The following is a 17,979-nucleotide window of genomic DNA, read 5'->3' on the forward strand; positions in this document are numbered from 1 at the left end:
CGTATTTTTTTAACGGGATGTTTTTTCTCCTCCTCGTCGCTGATGCCGAGGTCCGACGGTTTTGGCTTTGAGACCGCGATTTGTTTAGGTTTCGTCAAGCTAAACCCACCCAAGTAGTAGTCGCACCGCAGCGCGCGAATTGAAAAAGTATAAGAAAATAAAATTAATTGAATAACATCGGAATAAAAGTGCTGGCAGCTAACCCTAATATTATTATTATTATTATTATTCAGAAATGGCGATATTATTTATATATATACGATTAATACGGGGCGGATCACCTTGTTTTCCCATTTTTTTCATACAACAGCCTGCAACACGTATCATATGTATAAAATATTATATTTACACGTATATTATATTATACACATAATATAGGAAACCAGGAAAACGCTGCATATATATATTATACTATTATACTATGCGAACGCGCTTTTATAGAAATAAAAACATATTTTTGGTATAAATAAAATACGATAATTTCAAATAATCAAATGTCGAATATGTTACGAATATCAGAGTAACGCCCTCAAACCGTATATATTGTATCAACACTTGGATTGATCCCCAAACCTCATTTTGCCAGAAGCCATTGATGAAGTTTGAATTGCTGTTTGCTCATATCGATTTTATCGTTCATGTGTAAACATAACCGAAAAGGAGTGCACTAACCTGTTCAAATAGCAATGAGTTATTTGTTTAGTTGGCACTGGGTGCCAGCCATACACGCGCATGCATAATATTATGCATTCATTTAAATAGGTATAAAGATGATATTGGTGTATACCGCGGTATACGAATATTGGATTTTTGTTTCATCCAATCGGGAATGTGATATGGAAAAAACTCGATTATTTCTACACAAACAATTACGCGTAATAAACGCGGTACACGATGAACAACTGAGCAAGGAAAACAATAAAGTTCACTCGTCTCTTTCGTACCTAAAACACATTTTAATTATATAACACTTCACACTCTATCCTCTTCACTATAGGAGGTACCTATATATATAATATTGTGCTAATAAATGTATGCCACGCACGTTTGAAATATAATCGATAAGACGCAACACATTTTATGTCACATCCGACAACTCAAGACAATAAGAAAACCACATCAAGTAATGCATTAATGCAGAAATCGTAAGTACTCATATTATATTATATTATGATTAACGAATAGTAATCAACATTACGGTGCATAATAGTCCCGCCAGATGCGCACTCTCAAAATACGGCCAATTACAAAGGTTGCTCAACTATACCAAGCACTTAAACTTCGCTGCAAGGGTTCAGTCATCACCGAAAAAAAATTACAACACCGCCATTGACAAAACTTCAACAAAAATAATATGTCCTTTCTTCCGCCTCAAATATCATACGCCTCAGCAACAAAAGGTGTATATTGCTTGTATACTGCTTACACTTGTACACAATATAGTATAATATGACCCTATATATAGTATATAATAATTATAATAAGTAACCATAAAGGTACTTGAGTTTTAAAAATCAACTGGTAAACCAGAACTATATTAGTATAGTCTATAATTTTGGATTTTAAACATGGTAAAAAAGATAAACTTAGTATTATATATATATAAGTGCTATAGCACTTAATCTAATACTGGCTGTAGAAATACACGCGAACACATACACAACACAATATCTGCGTAAAGATACAAAACGTAAGAGACCACCAAAAGTTTAAAATAATATAAATAATCATTTTGACATTTTTCAAGTAAGTGAATTTAAAACCGAGTAAAAAATAACTATATAATATACAAATAGCCAATACCTAGGTATATAAACTATAAAGACTATTGATCTGCAGAAATTTCCAAAAATTATCTTTGATAATAATAAAACAAAAATGTACGAGGAAGGTGAATATTAAATTCTTTAAATAACTTGAATATCGGAAATAAAAAAAGCGCATATTATCTTTCGAAAGCGCCAGACGATTAATGTATTTCGTAATAAAATAATACGAAACTATGCATTTTTTAAGGTAATTGATGATTGATGATTGATGATTGGTAATTGATGATAGGTAAATCTATAGAAAATTAGGTGCTTTGTAGTTGGTACCTTTCTATACCTATCTCTAAAGTTAAAAAATTAACTCACAAAATATTGAATTCTCTAATTACATGTAATGACAAATTGAAATAGACGGATAAAAATACGGGATACAGGCTGTATTGAGACCGGATATGAACTCTCGTACCTATCGCATCGCTCAACTCGGCAGAGGATGGTGTATAATGTAATACTATAATTGAAAATTAATAATGTCTGAAAAAGTAAAAACGGTACTGAGTGTTTTAAAAAATGTAAATGTTTGACATTTGAGATAATTTAATAATAATGTAAATAACATAGTTAATTTATAACAGAATATTTTATTTTTAGGTTTTAAAATTTATCGATTTAATACAAATATAACACAAATATTTTCAGAAATTATTTCAAGCTTTATAGAATTAAAAAGTTTTTGAATTTTATTCCGAATTAAACTATCATAAAATAAACAATTGGTGACATTTTCAATACTTTAGTCTTTAATATCATTATTATTATCTCGATTAAAACAAAGTTACAAAATAAATTTTGTAGAAAATTGAAATCGAATTCGTTATTTTCCATTATTTTTTTTTTTATATTATATTTTTTGGAAAATTATAAAAATGTAATTTTAGCATACTACCCAAAAATAAATTATAATTACAAAATTTTAAACTAAATTGAAAAAAATACATTCTTTGCCAGCAAAAGTATATAATGATTTACCTATTTAAATATATGTGTATACTCCCATCATCGAAATCAGTAATTACACCATTCATTATAATGAATTTTAATCTGTGAAGGATTTTCAGATTTATTAAAAGCTTATAGTCATTTTGAATGTAACTATTAACTGTTTTTAAAAGTTAAAACGTAAAGCTGTTAAGATATTTCTGCCAATATATTATTATGGGAATCGCCACATACAATTACTTCTTTTTACATTTTAATTTATCAATAACAATTTATTATCATATAAATATTAAAAACTATAAGCCAATAATTAATGTTAGTTTATTTAGCTATATCTGTGTAGTAGATACATTAACATACTTACCTACTAACAATGATTTAGAATATACCAATATGAAAATAAATGGAAAACATGCTACATAATGTATTTAATTTAAATCCTGTTTATGAAAGATAAAGTCAATAATGTATAAAGGGAGATTCTTTTAGCATAAGACATTAATATTATATTATGTTACACTGTTATACAGGTAATAAAAGTTTTTGAAATGATGAGTATCTTATATTCAAAGAATCACTGTGTTTATTAATTTATATATTATGTTTAATATTTTGTTTTGTAAAATTATTATTATAGATTCATACGTACTATATGATATAATATATTGTATACAAGACTATTGGACATTTGGAAACTAATTCCTAAGTATAAGTAATAAATTTATTTCCGTAATAAAGAAAATATTATTATTATTATTATTATTAAATATAATGTATTAGATATTTATACATAATATAAAGCTCTTAAAATTCAAATTTATTTACAATGAATCTCAAGAAATATATATGATTTTACCAAGGTCACCGTGTTAAATATAGATTTGGTGTGCAACTAACAAAAAATTTCAAAAAAAATTCGTTTGAGTAGAGATATTTCTGCAAATGAACCAAATTCTTGGCTGTAATTTAGTTGAACAAATTTATAATTTAAATAAATTGTACTTATTTTACTCTATTATAAGTACAATACTTATTTTACGATGTGTTAAAAATTAAAACTAAAATACAATTACCTAAATCTAACCATATTTTAAACTATCAATAGTTGGAAATAATTAAAATGAAAGACAATGGTAAGATATATTTTTGTAAGCCTAATAAACATAATAGATATATTAAAAAAATTGAAAGTTTTTTTTACTTTTAGTATTTTTTACTGTTAAAATTAGCTATGATTATAAGTCAAATATGTGTGAACGGGTGCAAGGCACAAACTGTGTTATTGTTTTTGACACCTGGTGTTATCCGAGATTTTACAAGTTAGCCAAAATTTCCAGACTAATTTATTTAATTTATATTATTGCCAGAGCTATATTCAAATTTAGTAACAACTTACAAATACATGTAGGCATGTCATGATGATATACGTGAACTATGTAACTGGCGCTTAAAAAAAAATTGGAATTTGCCCAACCACTTCGTTGTGTGATAAAATATCAAACAAATTCTAATATTTAAACTATATTTTTGAAAATTTATAAATTACATTTATTAAAATATATTACTTACTTATTGACATTAATAGCAAAGTAAAAGACAAATTTAGAATTAGAAATAAATATTAAACAAGGACAAACAGCAGTTTTAGTTTAAAAAAAAAATAAATTCAAACTATGTGTCTATATTGTTAAAAAAAGACATTGATCTAACAAATTAGAATTAGAATTCGATTGTTTCAGTTAATATTCTAAATATATTCAAATTTTTTTTAAGTATAGGTACTGAAAGTATTAATATTATTACTGAACACCTAAACAGCTATGTGTTATTTCTAATTGCTACAGATTAAATACTTCGAACACATTTTAGTCCTAAACTCGGTTATATTAGGTATAGCGTACAACAGTAACACACATGTCATTGTTTAAAAAGTGTACTTGATTTTAAAAAAAAACTTTGAACATCAAAACATTTTTTTTTAAATAAACATTTTTCAATGATAAAATTAATTTTAATAATATTAATCCACATTATTATAGTCACTATATTAATTGAGTTTAATTATAAATTGTATTTCAAAAATCGTAATGTCCATTAACGATCACCTCAACTAAGTAAATGTTCATACATCAAATTAAATATAGTTAAATATTATAAAAAATATAATTTATAATTAGGACTACTTTTTTGTAATCAAATAGGTATAGAATACATGTTGAACGAAATTAAGCCTGAACTTACGAACAATTTAATTTAATTGTTGAAATAAATACCAATTATACTGAAACGATGATTTATTTACGATTATCTGCAGACTATAATGAATCACGTCGTCGTTACTATAGTCATAGATTTTTCTAAAAAAAAAACATAATTTCTATATTTCAGAAAAACCGAGAAAATGTACGCTTAAATTGCATCAATAAGCCTTTTTTAAAATGAAATTCGCACTGCCTGCACTGTCTGCATAGTAATGAAAAATCGAAAATGATTGTGCACACCTTTATGATAATATGTAACGTATTAAATTATATGATTTGAAGCGGTGGCTTCGAAATACTTCAAAAGGAGAAAACATTTACATCAAAAGTACCATGTAATTTTAAGAGACTGATAAGTGATAACCTTTTAGGATCTCACATACCTATTATTATTATTGTTATTATTATTATTATTATATCGGTATGATATTGTAATTTCTTATACACAATACCTTAAGAGCTGCACTGCTGCAGCAGTGCGGTGCGGGATGTACGTATACGAGAGGAGATTATTATAATACGATAATACTGATAATAGCGTGGACCCCACGATACGTGTAAAGTATATTATACGTATAGGTACCGAGAAAACGCTAAAACGTAATAATAATAGTAATAACGATAAAACAAAACAAATATATTATATAAAAGCCATACAATATCTGATATTATTATTATTATTATTACCATGTTGTACGCGATTTCGTATACTCGTGTACCGCAATGCGGAATGCGCAGTATTGCGACGACGACGACGAATTGAAGATAAATAATCATATTATATTTTAATACATATTATATTTTATCGTACTGTCGCAGGACTGATTGCCATATAATAATAATAATGTTACATACTGTATTATACAGAATTATAATATCACTGCCAGAGGAGTCGAATTGGTGACCGAGTGGTGTGTGTGTGTAAAGAGTTAATGTACTTTTAATGGGCAAAGATAATTGGTTTGTTATTCGACAATTATATATTAATATTATATATTTTGCTTTTTTTTTCATTATTATTATTTTTTTTTTTTTTACACTGAAACAGTGACCTATTTCGCCACACTCCCCTTTATGTACACTTTTGCGAACGGCGGCGCCGCGCATTAGCAGCAGTTATATTATTGGCCGACAGAGACATGCAAGTTATATATTTACCGCCGCTGTTAACAAGGAAATACACTGTTTGCATTACGAAAACGTGTACCTATATACCTACCTGCTTTATAAAATATATACATATGTATAATATTTATATGTATGCGTATACATAGCAGTATACAACAGTTAGCGAATTCGTCTGTATTTGCGACCGTACATAATATTATTATAATGGCGTAAATGGAAACGAAGTGCGAACGGCGAAAAAGAATAGAGAAATGAATATAGTATTGGTCATTAGATTTTCGTTTTGAGCTCTTGAATCGGTTTATATGCATTCGTTTACTCGGTAAACTTTATTGTGATCGAACGCTTGTAACGATAATACGTTTATTATTATACGACCTACAATGAAACTCTATTGTACCTATATAATGCGTATTCCGGATAACATTATAGGAAATATTTAAATCATATGGAATTCGATTGATAAAATAAAATTTGTTAGTGGACTCCACTACGGTTTGGTTATAACAATAATTAGGTACCTTATTATGATTGTATTCACGTATTATATTCTATTGAAAATATGATGTGAATAAAACTTTATATATAAGTATTGTCATAGTTGAGTTAAGTTTGAATTTCTAGACTGTAGAGTATGATATTATAAAATGATAAACGAGTTAATATAATATTTATAGATAATAAGCCAATTTTTCGTAATTATTTGCGAAATAAAAAAACATCTTTATTCTTTTTATTCTATGTGTTATTAAATTGTATTTCCATATAAATTCGATAAAATTAGTTGTGATGAAATTAAGAAATATGAGAGCTTTCTTTTCGTTTATATGATTGAATTTCAAAGAACTGTGCTGTGTCTGTAGATTAAAATACTATCAAACAATAATTAGTCAAATTAATTTAACCAACAAAATGTATTATTTTCAGAAACATAATGGCTCGGATATACGGTGGTAGAACACAGCTGGATGTATTGATTTTTTGACGGGTTGAAAAAAAATCAAGTCCATGACACGTACTGTGTAGTACTTGAGATGTGCCCTATGTTGAAAACTTCTACGGGTATTTTATTGTTTTTGTAGCCAAGTAAGTGACTTGGCCACCCCCTTTTAAGCCTGTACGACCAATAATAAAGTACCTAAACCAACCTAACCCAATGTTTATACATAATTGCTTTAATTTTAATTTGAACTAATTTTAATAATATGGTTGACTTCGATCCAAAGACCAAAGTCTCTAACATGGTGTACGCCCAACAAACACAGAAATGTAAATACAAATATTATATTTACATTACTAGTTATTATAGTGACGAAGTTTAAACGTGAATGTGATGGATAAGTCATCATATTACGGTAGGCCAAAGATGTTTTTTTTTTAAATGTAGTCGAGAAACAGCTTATAAAAATAATTTATGTTTAATTAACGAACTATTTTTAGCACTTATTAAACGCAAGGACTAAATACACAATTATTTATGTTTGTGTTAAAAGTTTTTGAAAATAATTTAAAAAATAATAACTAACAATAATTTAAATAAATGTTCTGAATTTATAAGTAAATATTTAGCTATGTATTATTAATAGTTATATTTTTAACTCATCGCAAGTCCCTATAGAAAGAGAGTTCCGTTTCTGTTTTCTCGTAATGTAATATTATAAATAAATAAAATAGTATAGGTAATAAGATTTAAATAAATATTAGGTGTAAACATTATCTTATCACAGAAATCAATGCTGTATAGTGCAGTATACCATATTGCCGTTATCTGGCAGAGTACAAAATGAAAATAGATGGATGCATAAACATCTTAATCGCAGGAAACATTTAGAAATTAGAATCGCTGTAATAAAATACTAAATAGGTACGTCAAAATGTTTTATAAGTTATGCTTAGAGTAATAACTAATTATTATTAGGTGCATTTTGTAAACCAGTCATCATTCGTTAAACTAGATTCCGATTCTTTCGCAAGTAATTTTTGTAATAACAGTTAAATATATCACGAGAATATTGGAAATGTATTCAATATTCATTGGTAAAATATAAGAATATATTATTATATAATTGTATGCGTAGAAGCATGAGACAATAGTCATAGGGGTGTTCATGTAGGTATCTGGTATACCCATATACTGTAAAACCAATTCATCTTATAGACTTTATAAAAAACTAAAATACCATCGAGTTAAATAAAGTTATTTTATTGTGTAATTTTAAATAGTCGCGAAATATAAACAATACAATTATTAAGGTGACGTCAGCGTAAAATGTGTTGTCTTTATCTATCGATTATCACACACTCATACTAATACCGATCATCGATTTTCTTAAAATGTTATGGTTAAACCATTTGAATTAACAAAGGTACAGGTAGCCTACTGCAAAAATATTACCAACGAAGTATTAATATAATATTATGTAGGTTTTTTTATCAATATTTAAATTATTAAAGAAACAGTATGTCTTTAGTTAGGTAGGTATATAGTCTAATCTATAGTACCTATATTAATTTATTTATAACATCAATAAGTATTATTGTCACAAATATATAAAGTATTAAAACGGTCTATATATATAGCATTTGTTTAACACTTCGTCAGTCAATTTTATTATATATTCGTACCTATACTATATGTTATGTTTACCTGATTTTAAAAGTTTGGCTACAAACGATAAATATGCAAAGACCCTGTGGTTTTGATAAAGTGACGGAGACAACAGATGTTACACTTAGAGGTACTCTTATAGAATATAAAATAAAAAATTGTTTATTCCAAATATAATAAAACTAAAACTATACCTATCGAAATTAAGAATTTTGACACTAATCTATTCATTTAAACTTTAATTTATGTTGTTAAGAGTTCAAAATAATTATTTATAAATAAACGTTTTTAGATTTTCAAACGTGAAAAATATGAAACTTCTTTTATGAAATTAATAAATAGCTTAAAAAAATTATTTATTTCATAAATAAATAAATAAATATTATTTAATCATAATGGTTTTTTGAAATAAACAAAAAATTAAGTGAGGTAAAATAAACTGTATACATAAAACTATTGAATACACCTGATATTGATTTTAATAATATAAATCAGAATTAACGAAGTTCATCAGTCAAAGACTGCAGGATACATTATGAATATATTGAGATGGTATCAGAATGAAAGAGAGTGGGTTTAACGCGCGTCTACTTTTAAAAACCGATTATTTCTTTTCTTAATTATTCAAATTCCACCAAAGTTTTCATCAACAATTTTAATACGCATCAATTTTAAGTTTTAACTGTCAAAAAAAAAAAATCGAGTTTGAAAATATTTTTACTTAGCTAACATAACACGAAGGATCGTGAACACTTGCAATATTGCTGCAGAATAATAGAAGAACAGAAAGAGTTGATACCTACTTGTTTTTGAAAAAAAATTTATATAGTCAAACCGTTGTTACTCTTGAGTCTTGACACAAGTTGAACTTGTATGCCGTTCAGAAGAGAACAATTCCAAGTGGGGGTGGGTTTCATGTTTTTAAATTTTTACATCATTCTGTAAAATATCATGTCACAATTTATTATTTGTGTTGCATTGTATTCAATTGGTAGGTAATGGACATATACTTATTTTACTATATTACTTATTATACATCATATTATACAGTATAGATCTTATATAGATATGTAGGTACATAATATATACTTCAACTCCTCTCGAATAACCGAATAATGTAGGTAGACGTGTAAAAATCAAACAAGTGCTCGTATACCTACAATATATTATTACTATTGATTATTTTTAATTCGTCGCAGTCGCCTGCAGTTCGTTTAAGGAATAAGGAGGTATAATACCTATTGGTTATTATCTATTTGAAACTATTCACTGCGTTAGTGGCACGCGAGTGTGTATGTTTCCCACCCGCGCTTGTTTCCCATTTACACGACCTTCTTTCTAAACGTACACTTGTTCTTCGTGTTTCTCTTTTACGGCCATTGAAATATCTCGGTATGCAGTACTATGCACACATACACAAACACGCGACTGTCCCTAACAAACAGCCAACACGTTCAACTACAAATTTATAATTCCGCAAGTCAGCGCCGTGTGACGAAATTTACATTTTTACTTCAGACTCTTTTCTGACCTAATTAATATCAAAATCAATACTTATACTTGCGTATGTATATAGAAGCATATTTTACATCCGAAAACGGTATTATTATGTTGAAATACCCATCTTTCTTTGGGAACGGGTCACTATAAGTACGACGGTGGAGTTGGATCAGAATAACGCGATATCAATTTATCAATTAAGAATTTACATAACATTGATTTGACTATATCATAATAATATTATAGTACCTATTATTTTTATAACAATCAATAAACACCGATTAAGGCGTAAAACCTATACAACTCGTTGGGTTATTACGTGTACAGTACGTATGTTAATATATTATATTTTATTATAATGTATAGGTATTGTGTTGATTGAGTTTTAAAAATAACGACAATAGTGACCAACAAAATAAATACAGTAATAACATGTGCAGCATATCTGTACTAAATTAAGAGTAATTATTAATTTTCAAATTGAACTCGGTACTAATAATAATGTTATTAAATAATAAGGTCATCAAAATGTTTTAAATTCATGGAATGTACGTTACACATTACCATTTACCATCACGGGCAGGATCCATAATATAATATTGTGAAAGGATCGATTGGAAATATTAAAATTGTTATCCACATAGGAAACGCGTGGGTAAACGAATACAAAACGGCCTCACAAATTACCGCGTATAAATTATACATACTCGTACATCATATTATCGTATATTATTATAAATGTGTTACATTCGGTCATTATCAAGTCTGTTAAAATGATGCAGTTGTTATTGTTGTTCGTATAAAAATATGACTGTATTATTATTATTGTCCATAACAGGTATCGGCCGAATGGCGTATAATATCGTTAATATTATATTGTAACTATATTATCATACGATTGAATAATATTATTGGTGGTTTTGCGGAGATATATGGAAACATTCAAGGGCGGCTGCGCGGCGTCGAAGTTGATGAAAAGGTTAAAAAAATGGACTTATCGAATTGGCCGCCACCGACGTCACACCGACAATATTACAAAAGGCTTAAAATCAATCAACCGGCAGTAATAAAGAAGCCGGCACCTAGGTATACGAGGTGTTGTACCTCTACGTATATTATTGTTGTACCTATAATATAGAATGGACGGCGAAAAAACTGTGATAACGCATTTCCAGGGCAAACGCGGCTGTAACCTTCCCCACTCCGGTAGGTGGCCCGGACGTGCTTAATATGCGCCACCGCCGCCGCGAATTTTTCTAATCTATAGGAAAACTCATTAGAAACAAACGTTTATGCGTACGCAGACCGTACTACACACGGACACCGTGACGTAAGTATTGTTTTCGTGCAATATTATAATGAATTAACGCGCGTTACTTCCACACACATCGCCGGGCGCGCGGCGTTACGATTTAACTATTATTATTTTTTTGTGATTTCTATACATTTGTCGATCACACAACGAGCTCCGGCGTAAAATATTATAATACAACCGAATGATTATTGCCGTCGTCCGTCTGCGAGAACGGTCGACCCGATTTCGACGAGAGCCGTCGTTGGTGGGGAGGGACGTAGAGGGGAGTTGCGTTTTTTGGTAGGAGGAGAAGGTGTCATAATATGCCGACGATGACGGCGTAAAGGAGCTACATACACATAATTATTATAACAGCAGCTGGTGCAGCAGCCACAGTTCCGTTATCAGAGTAAGTCTTCGGTGGAATTATTTCGTGATATAATAATATATATTATTATACAAGCAGAGATGATAAGTGACGAGAATATTGTTGTGAAATGAAACAACAACAATAACAACAACAATAACAACAACAACAACAACAACAACAACAACAACAATAATAATAATAATAATAATAATAATAATAATAATGATAATATTATGGTGATAATGCAAAAAACGCGTCGACCGGCACCCACGCGCCTATATTTAAAGTTTGAACAGACACCCGGGCGAGGGTATAACAACGGCTGTGGTAGCGAGGGTGGTAGTAAAAAAAAGGACGATCGTTAAACCGAGAACGAAACGTAGAAAAATGCAAATAACGAAAACGCAATAATATATTATTATGGGTTATGCGCATTATTATTACTATATTATTACGCTATAATGTTATTATTTTGCTATAATATTATCATTCATCGGGCAACTCACTTTTTATAACCCGCTCGGTGGTCGGCAGCTTCTGGCTGTTGTTCGACATTGTTGGACTGACGCGATCCTCGTTCGCCACGATGATGTGGTGCTACGCCGGTACTGCTGGTGCTGGTTGTTCGACGCTCGTCGTCTTCGACACGTTCCCGGTCGTCGTTTCTGCCTTGTGTGTCGCGTCCACGGGTCACCGTCACACCGCGTGTACCATTAAACGCGTAACGAGTTTAATTTTTTTTTTATCTATTTACGGCCATGAAAATAAAACAGAAAAAAATAAAAATAAAAAACTACGACAATAACAGCAAAATATTATCAAGTATAATAATATATTTTTAAGAAATGAAATACGAAAGAAATATGACGAGAGAAACTGTAGGTACCTATATTATTATTATGTGTTGTTGATAATAACAATATCTCGTAGAAATATGGTTGGGCGGGGTGTGATGCGAGGGTTGGTTGTGGGTGGGAGGGAGGGAAAGAACGTTTATATATATATATATGAAAAAAAAACGAAAAAAGATAAAATAAAAAATTGTTAGAAAAAAAAAACTGAAAATATAATGATTGCACGCACCCGGCCGATTTCCTCTCCTCTTTTTTTTATCAATTTAAGGTTCACACGTATCGTCCGTCGCTAGCAGGCCGCATAATCGCGGGGCACCGTGATGGATTCGTCCGTGTGTACTACTACTGCTGCGACGGCCACAGCAGCAACAGCAGCGGCTACGGCGGCGGCGGCGTCGACGGCGGTGGCAGCAGGCGCGCGCGACGCGGCGGCGGCGGCAGCGGTGACGGCGACGTCGGACGATTTCTTTTTTCGGTCAACTATTGTACGCGTACGGATGATGATGATGACGATGATGACCCGGCGGCCAGTGCGCGCTCCGTGACGATGGCCATCGTCGTCGTCAGCCGGTGAGCTTGCACTGTGCGACGACGTGTACCGCGTAAAAAAACAATATTATTATTATTATTTACTATATTATTATATATTATAAAGTTAACGCCCGCCGCCTAGTAGTGTGTCTCGTACGACGATGGTATTATTATAATATACGTATAGATGCGACGCACACAACACTACGGCGTTGTCACTCGTTATTTTACAATAATAATATTATAATTTACTCAATTATATTATTATTATTGTATTATGCGAATCTTGATATTTTATTATTATTATAATATATCGTCACGCATAAGTTTATACGCGCACACACCACAGTTGAGGGCAAACGAATGCGAGACCGTGTGTGTGTGTGTGTGTGTGTGTGTGTGTGTGTGTGTGTGTGTGTGTGTGTGTGTGTGTGTTTGTGAATGTGTGTGAAACAAGCGGCCACGGGAGCGAGAGAGAAATGGGCTAGCGGCCGCGGGAGTGAGTGAGAAATGGGCGAACATTGACCGTGCGGGGAGGGCGAGGGGCGAAAGCGAATGGATATAATGATAAAAAAACACCGTCTCCGCCATCCCTCCACTCCAAGGCGCAACTCCGCACCACGCCCGCCCCTAATTCAACCGCCGCCGACCCGACAGCCACCGCCGCGCGCGCCGGGTTTGTTATAAAATCGTTATGGCAGTGATGTGCGCTTGCGCATCACGCCTGCTCCGCATCAGCGCGCTCTAGTTCACCCGGTCCCGAACGACACCAGGATTCTCAATCGTCGTTGGAAAACACGCGCGCGCGCGCACGCCGCGCGCATGCATGTAAACGGCGCGCTTGCCGCCGCCGTGCTGCTTGAACGCTGCGCGCGTGTTGTCGGGACGGTTCGAAACAAAAATCGTTCTCTCCCGAAACCCCGCGGACCGCACCGCATGACCGTTGTTATACCAATAGGTACCTACGCGTCTCGCCCGCTCGGCGAGAGTAACAATTTCGACGCATTCGTTTTTATTTTTTTAAATTCATCGTCGCACCTAAATAATTTGATAGCCAGCTGCCGTATTACGGCCACTATATACATGCGCAATATCAATATTTTATATCATTTTATAAGAGCAGAGCTCATTTCAGCGTTTGATATGCGCTAAACTGATCAAATTTTATTTTTTTGAACATCGTCCTGCGATCTTTTATATAATACATATTATATGCTCAACGAATCTATAAAATATAGGTTTACCTTTGTATTACGTTTGCCTTCCTAACACATTCAACGTTTTAAGTAGGCACTTTCCTGATAAAAAAAAATTGGTTATTGTCACGTGAAAATGTAGACAGTATACAGCACCTCACTGAAATACTCAATATTATATTATTGTATGCGTAGTGGATCCCTGCAGGGCTAAGACGACTGACGAGACACCTATAATAAAACGCATAACTCCTTGTTATGTATAGGCACCTATTGCATTTTTAATAAACGTTACTCTTATTTTACATATGAAAACTGTTTCACATTATACAGGCTTTAAATGTATTAATTGTGATAATAAAATATTATTTTTAAAATAAGTCATAGCCCATAGGTCCCATAATAAGATGAGACAAATCGATTTTTTTTGTTAATTAAAAATAAATAATTACCTTAGTATGCAAATGCATAATTTGTGAAATTGAAAACTGCAATAACAAGTATATTTTGTGAGGTACAACAAGAAACAAACTGGATGATATAATGGAAGAATGCGTCCATTACCGCCGTTCTATGTTCAATAAATACATTATTTTGTAATATTCATTTTTCTAATATCTGAAGAACACCCTACACACCAAATATCACAATAGTTATACCCCACATGACCTTGTCTCATCATATACGCCCCACGTAGACTAATTATTTTCAACTTTGAGCTTACACAATTGAACACCCCATACATTTTTAATAATACTACACAAAACTAAACTACGTACATTGTATAAATATATTAGTAAATTATTCAGTAAGAATTAATTAATTATTATTCTTAACTCGGAAATTGAAATGATGCAGACATTTTTACAAAATTATTCGTCGAGAAACGAAAATTGAAAAACTCTTGATATTATTATTATTTCATATATAAATCAGTTACCATTAATTTCTTAAAAAGAATCAACTAACTCCATAAAGCATTCTGAAAATGTTTTATTAATATTACTCAATCACTGACTATAGGCATGGAAAAATCCAGTCGTTTCATGTTACTTCGTGAACTTATCCACTCATCTCGCCCCATGCGTCCCCCTACTGACCTACTGGAATGGGTTTCATTATTCTGTTACCTTCATTAAATATAAATGGGCGTATAAACTATAAGAAAATTAAGTGCTACATATAAGACGTCTGTAGTGAGACGAACAAGTTTCTAGTGTAGTCCCCTAGCAGTCGTTTGTAATAATTGGTAAAAAGTTTATTTCGAGAAAGACGGAATGAATTGTCCAAAAAGGGGTTTTGGTAATGATGGAATCAGTATAATACAACAATGTCACCCCTCATTACTTTTAATCACTATATATTTTAACGCCGTACACCGTACCTATATGTATAAATGTATAATTAACTACTCATTGCCGAAAATATGCCAAATTATCAAGCCGCCCCGCTTCTGACCACTGATATATTTTTTTTTATAAGTTTAATAATTGATTAAAATATATTCATATTATTTAATTAGTGGTATAATGTAGGTATAAATCAGATGTCTAAGGGCCGATCATAACTTTTTATTAAAATTAATTCAGGGTAAGATTGATGCACCTCGACTCCTTGAGCGTATAAGCCGCTACCCAGTATTCAATAGATCCTCCGAGATATTTCATATCCCAATTTTCCGCTCAAACTTTTTATCGAATGAGCCCTTTGTTAGAACCAAGGCTTTGCACCCAAACGATTTATTCGGGTTATGGTTTCGGGTGCTCCAAATAAAAATAGAGGTTGTGGTTTCAGGTTTTCTTCATTTTAAAGAATATGGGTTTTGTTTAGCCAGTTTATTTATTCGGGTTATGGGTTATTTAAAATTGTATAATATTAAATATTAAATGTTTTAACAACAACTTTAATAGTAATAAAGAAAAAAAACATACACAAGACAATTTTCACTACGGACATAATAATATTATATTAAAAATTTAAAAATAACACAATTCAAAGCAATCAAAACAATTTATCAGTTGTATCACACTTGTCACATGTAACCAGCGTTCCCAATTATAAAAAACTGAATTCTCCATGAAATATACATACAAATTCATATGTCACTTGAAAATGTATTATTTTTTTTATACGGTTTATGGGTTAAAACCCGAATTTAATTTCGGTTTTGGGTGTTTCGGGTTATACGTCATCAAAATCAATCGGGTTATATGGGTTTACGGTTTCGATAATTTTTAAGGGTTTTTTAAAGGTTTTGGCTATACGGGCTAAACGGGTGCAAAGCCTTGGTTAGAACTATGCGTCCCTATAGTTAAAATGATAATATAATGTTGATAATATATTATTATGGCCTTAAATTTCTGTAATTTCATTGTGTTTTGTTTATTTTTAATTTATTACAATTTTGTTATCTACAACACTTATGTCGACTAATGTTATACCAACTACTTTTATGTGTATTATTTCATACTATTTATATTTAAAAAGCCGATTGGCGTTTAAATCAATAAAAAATATAATATAATAAATAGTATGTAAGTTCTAAATTGTTGGTACCTATGCATTTATATTTTGTATATTATTATTGGAATAAACATAGTATAAAAACTAAAAGCGAAATTAAGAGGTGCTGTGCCAAACTCCCACTATAACACTCAAATGTCTTTGTCAAATATACATTTACTTAAAGTTGCAATGCTGCAAATCCAATAGTGAGTAGCTTCTACATTTTTTTTTTTATGATAGTTGTACAATTAATTTATCAATTAAAATTTTTAAACTTTTTAAACCAAGGACCTTGTATACTGCAAATATAATAACAACCATATATAGAGCCCAGATTTATATAATATATACTAAAAACCAGCTATGTATATAATATAATATGCATTAAACATTTTAAATATGCATAAAATGTATTGTCGTACATAAAAAAACATTATGTGACTTATTAATCATACTACCACTGTCCACTACAACGACTACCGTTAAACATTTCAGCTATGGAACGTATGGAAATTATTTGAAAAATGTTTCCCAAATTGCGTACTTAATTTTAATTTTTTTGTTTAAAATTTTACCAATGAAATAAAAATATTAACAAATTTAAGTTCTGTCATAAAATAAAAAAGTATGCCCAATAAAATGAAATCTATTCGGTAAAATTGTAAAAAATGTTTCAAAAACAAAAAAATATGAAACTGAAAAGTTACCGTATTTTAAGAACAATTATGTCATGAAACACATTCCTAATGTGTTCTACACAGCTCACTTATATCATCGTCTTAGCATATCATATTATGATCAACTATAAAAAAATATGCAAACGCATAGAAATTCATGCTCTAATAAATATATTAATAAATTAAAATAAGTGTCATAATAATTTGATTACAGTTATTATTATACTTATCAGCTAGACTAGAACAATTCAAAATGTCAGTGATAAAATAGTTATTTAATTGTATTA

The 17,979-nt window shown here is 30.8% G+C and overlaps 1 protein-coding gene across 9 annotated transcripts in view; it reads right to left on the minus strand.

Annotated features, from left to right (window-relative positions):
- The window catches only part of LOC100162175 (serine/threonine-protein phosphatase 2B catalytic subunit 3), a 68,537-nt gene extending 54,861 nt beyond the window's left edge, over positions 1-13,676 (minus strand). For 8 of the 9 annotated variants that reach the window (XM_008188096.2, XM_001945796.4, XM_008188092.2 and 5 more), the window contains exons 1-2: positions 13,013-13,676; positions 12,436-12,675 (exon numbers count right to left, since the gene is read on the minus strand). In XM_008188096.2, the coding sequence (XP_008186318.1) occupies positions 12,436-12,484 (49 nt within the window). In that variant the 5' untranslated portion in view covers positions 12,485-12,675; positions 13,013-13,676. Of the gene's footprint in view, positions 1-12,435; positions 12,676-12,815; positions 12,891-13,012 lie in introns of those variants that run through there. The other variant, XM_016807108.2, reaches the window with a different exon arrangement.
- Positions 13,677-17,979: the final 4,303 nt, after the last annotated feature.

This window comes from Acyrthosiphon pisum, chromosome A1 (assembly GCF_005508785.2).
Source record: "Acyrthosiphon pisum isolate AL4f chromosome A1, pea_aphid_22Mar2018_4r6ur, whole genome shotgun sequence".
Lineage (NCBI taxonomy): Eukaryota > Metazoa > Arthropoda > Insecta > Hemiptera > Aphididae > Acyrthosiphon > Acyrthosiphon pisum.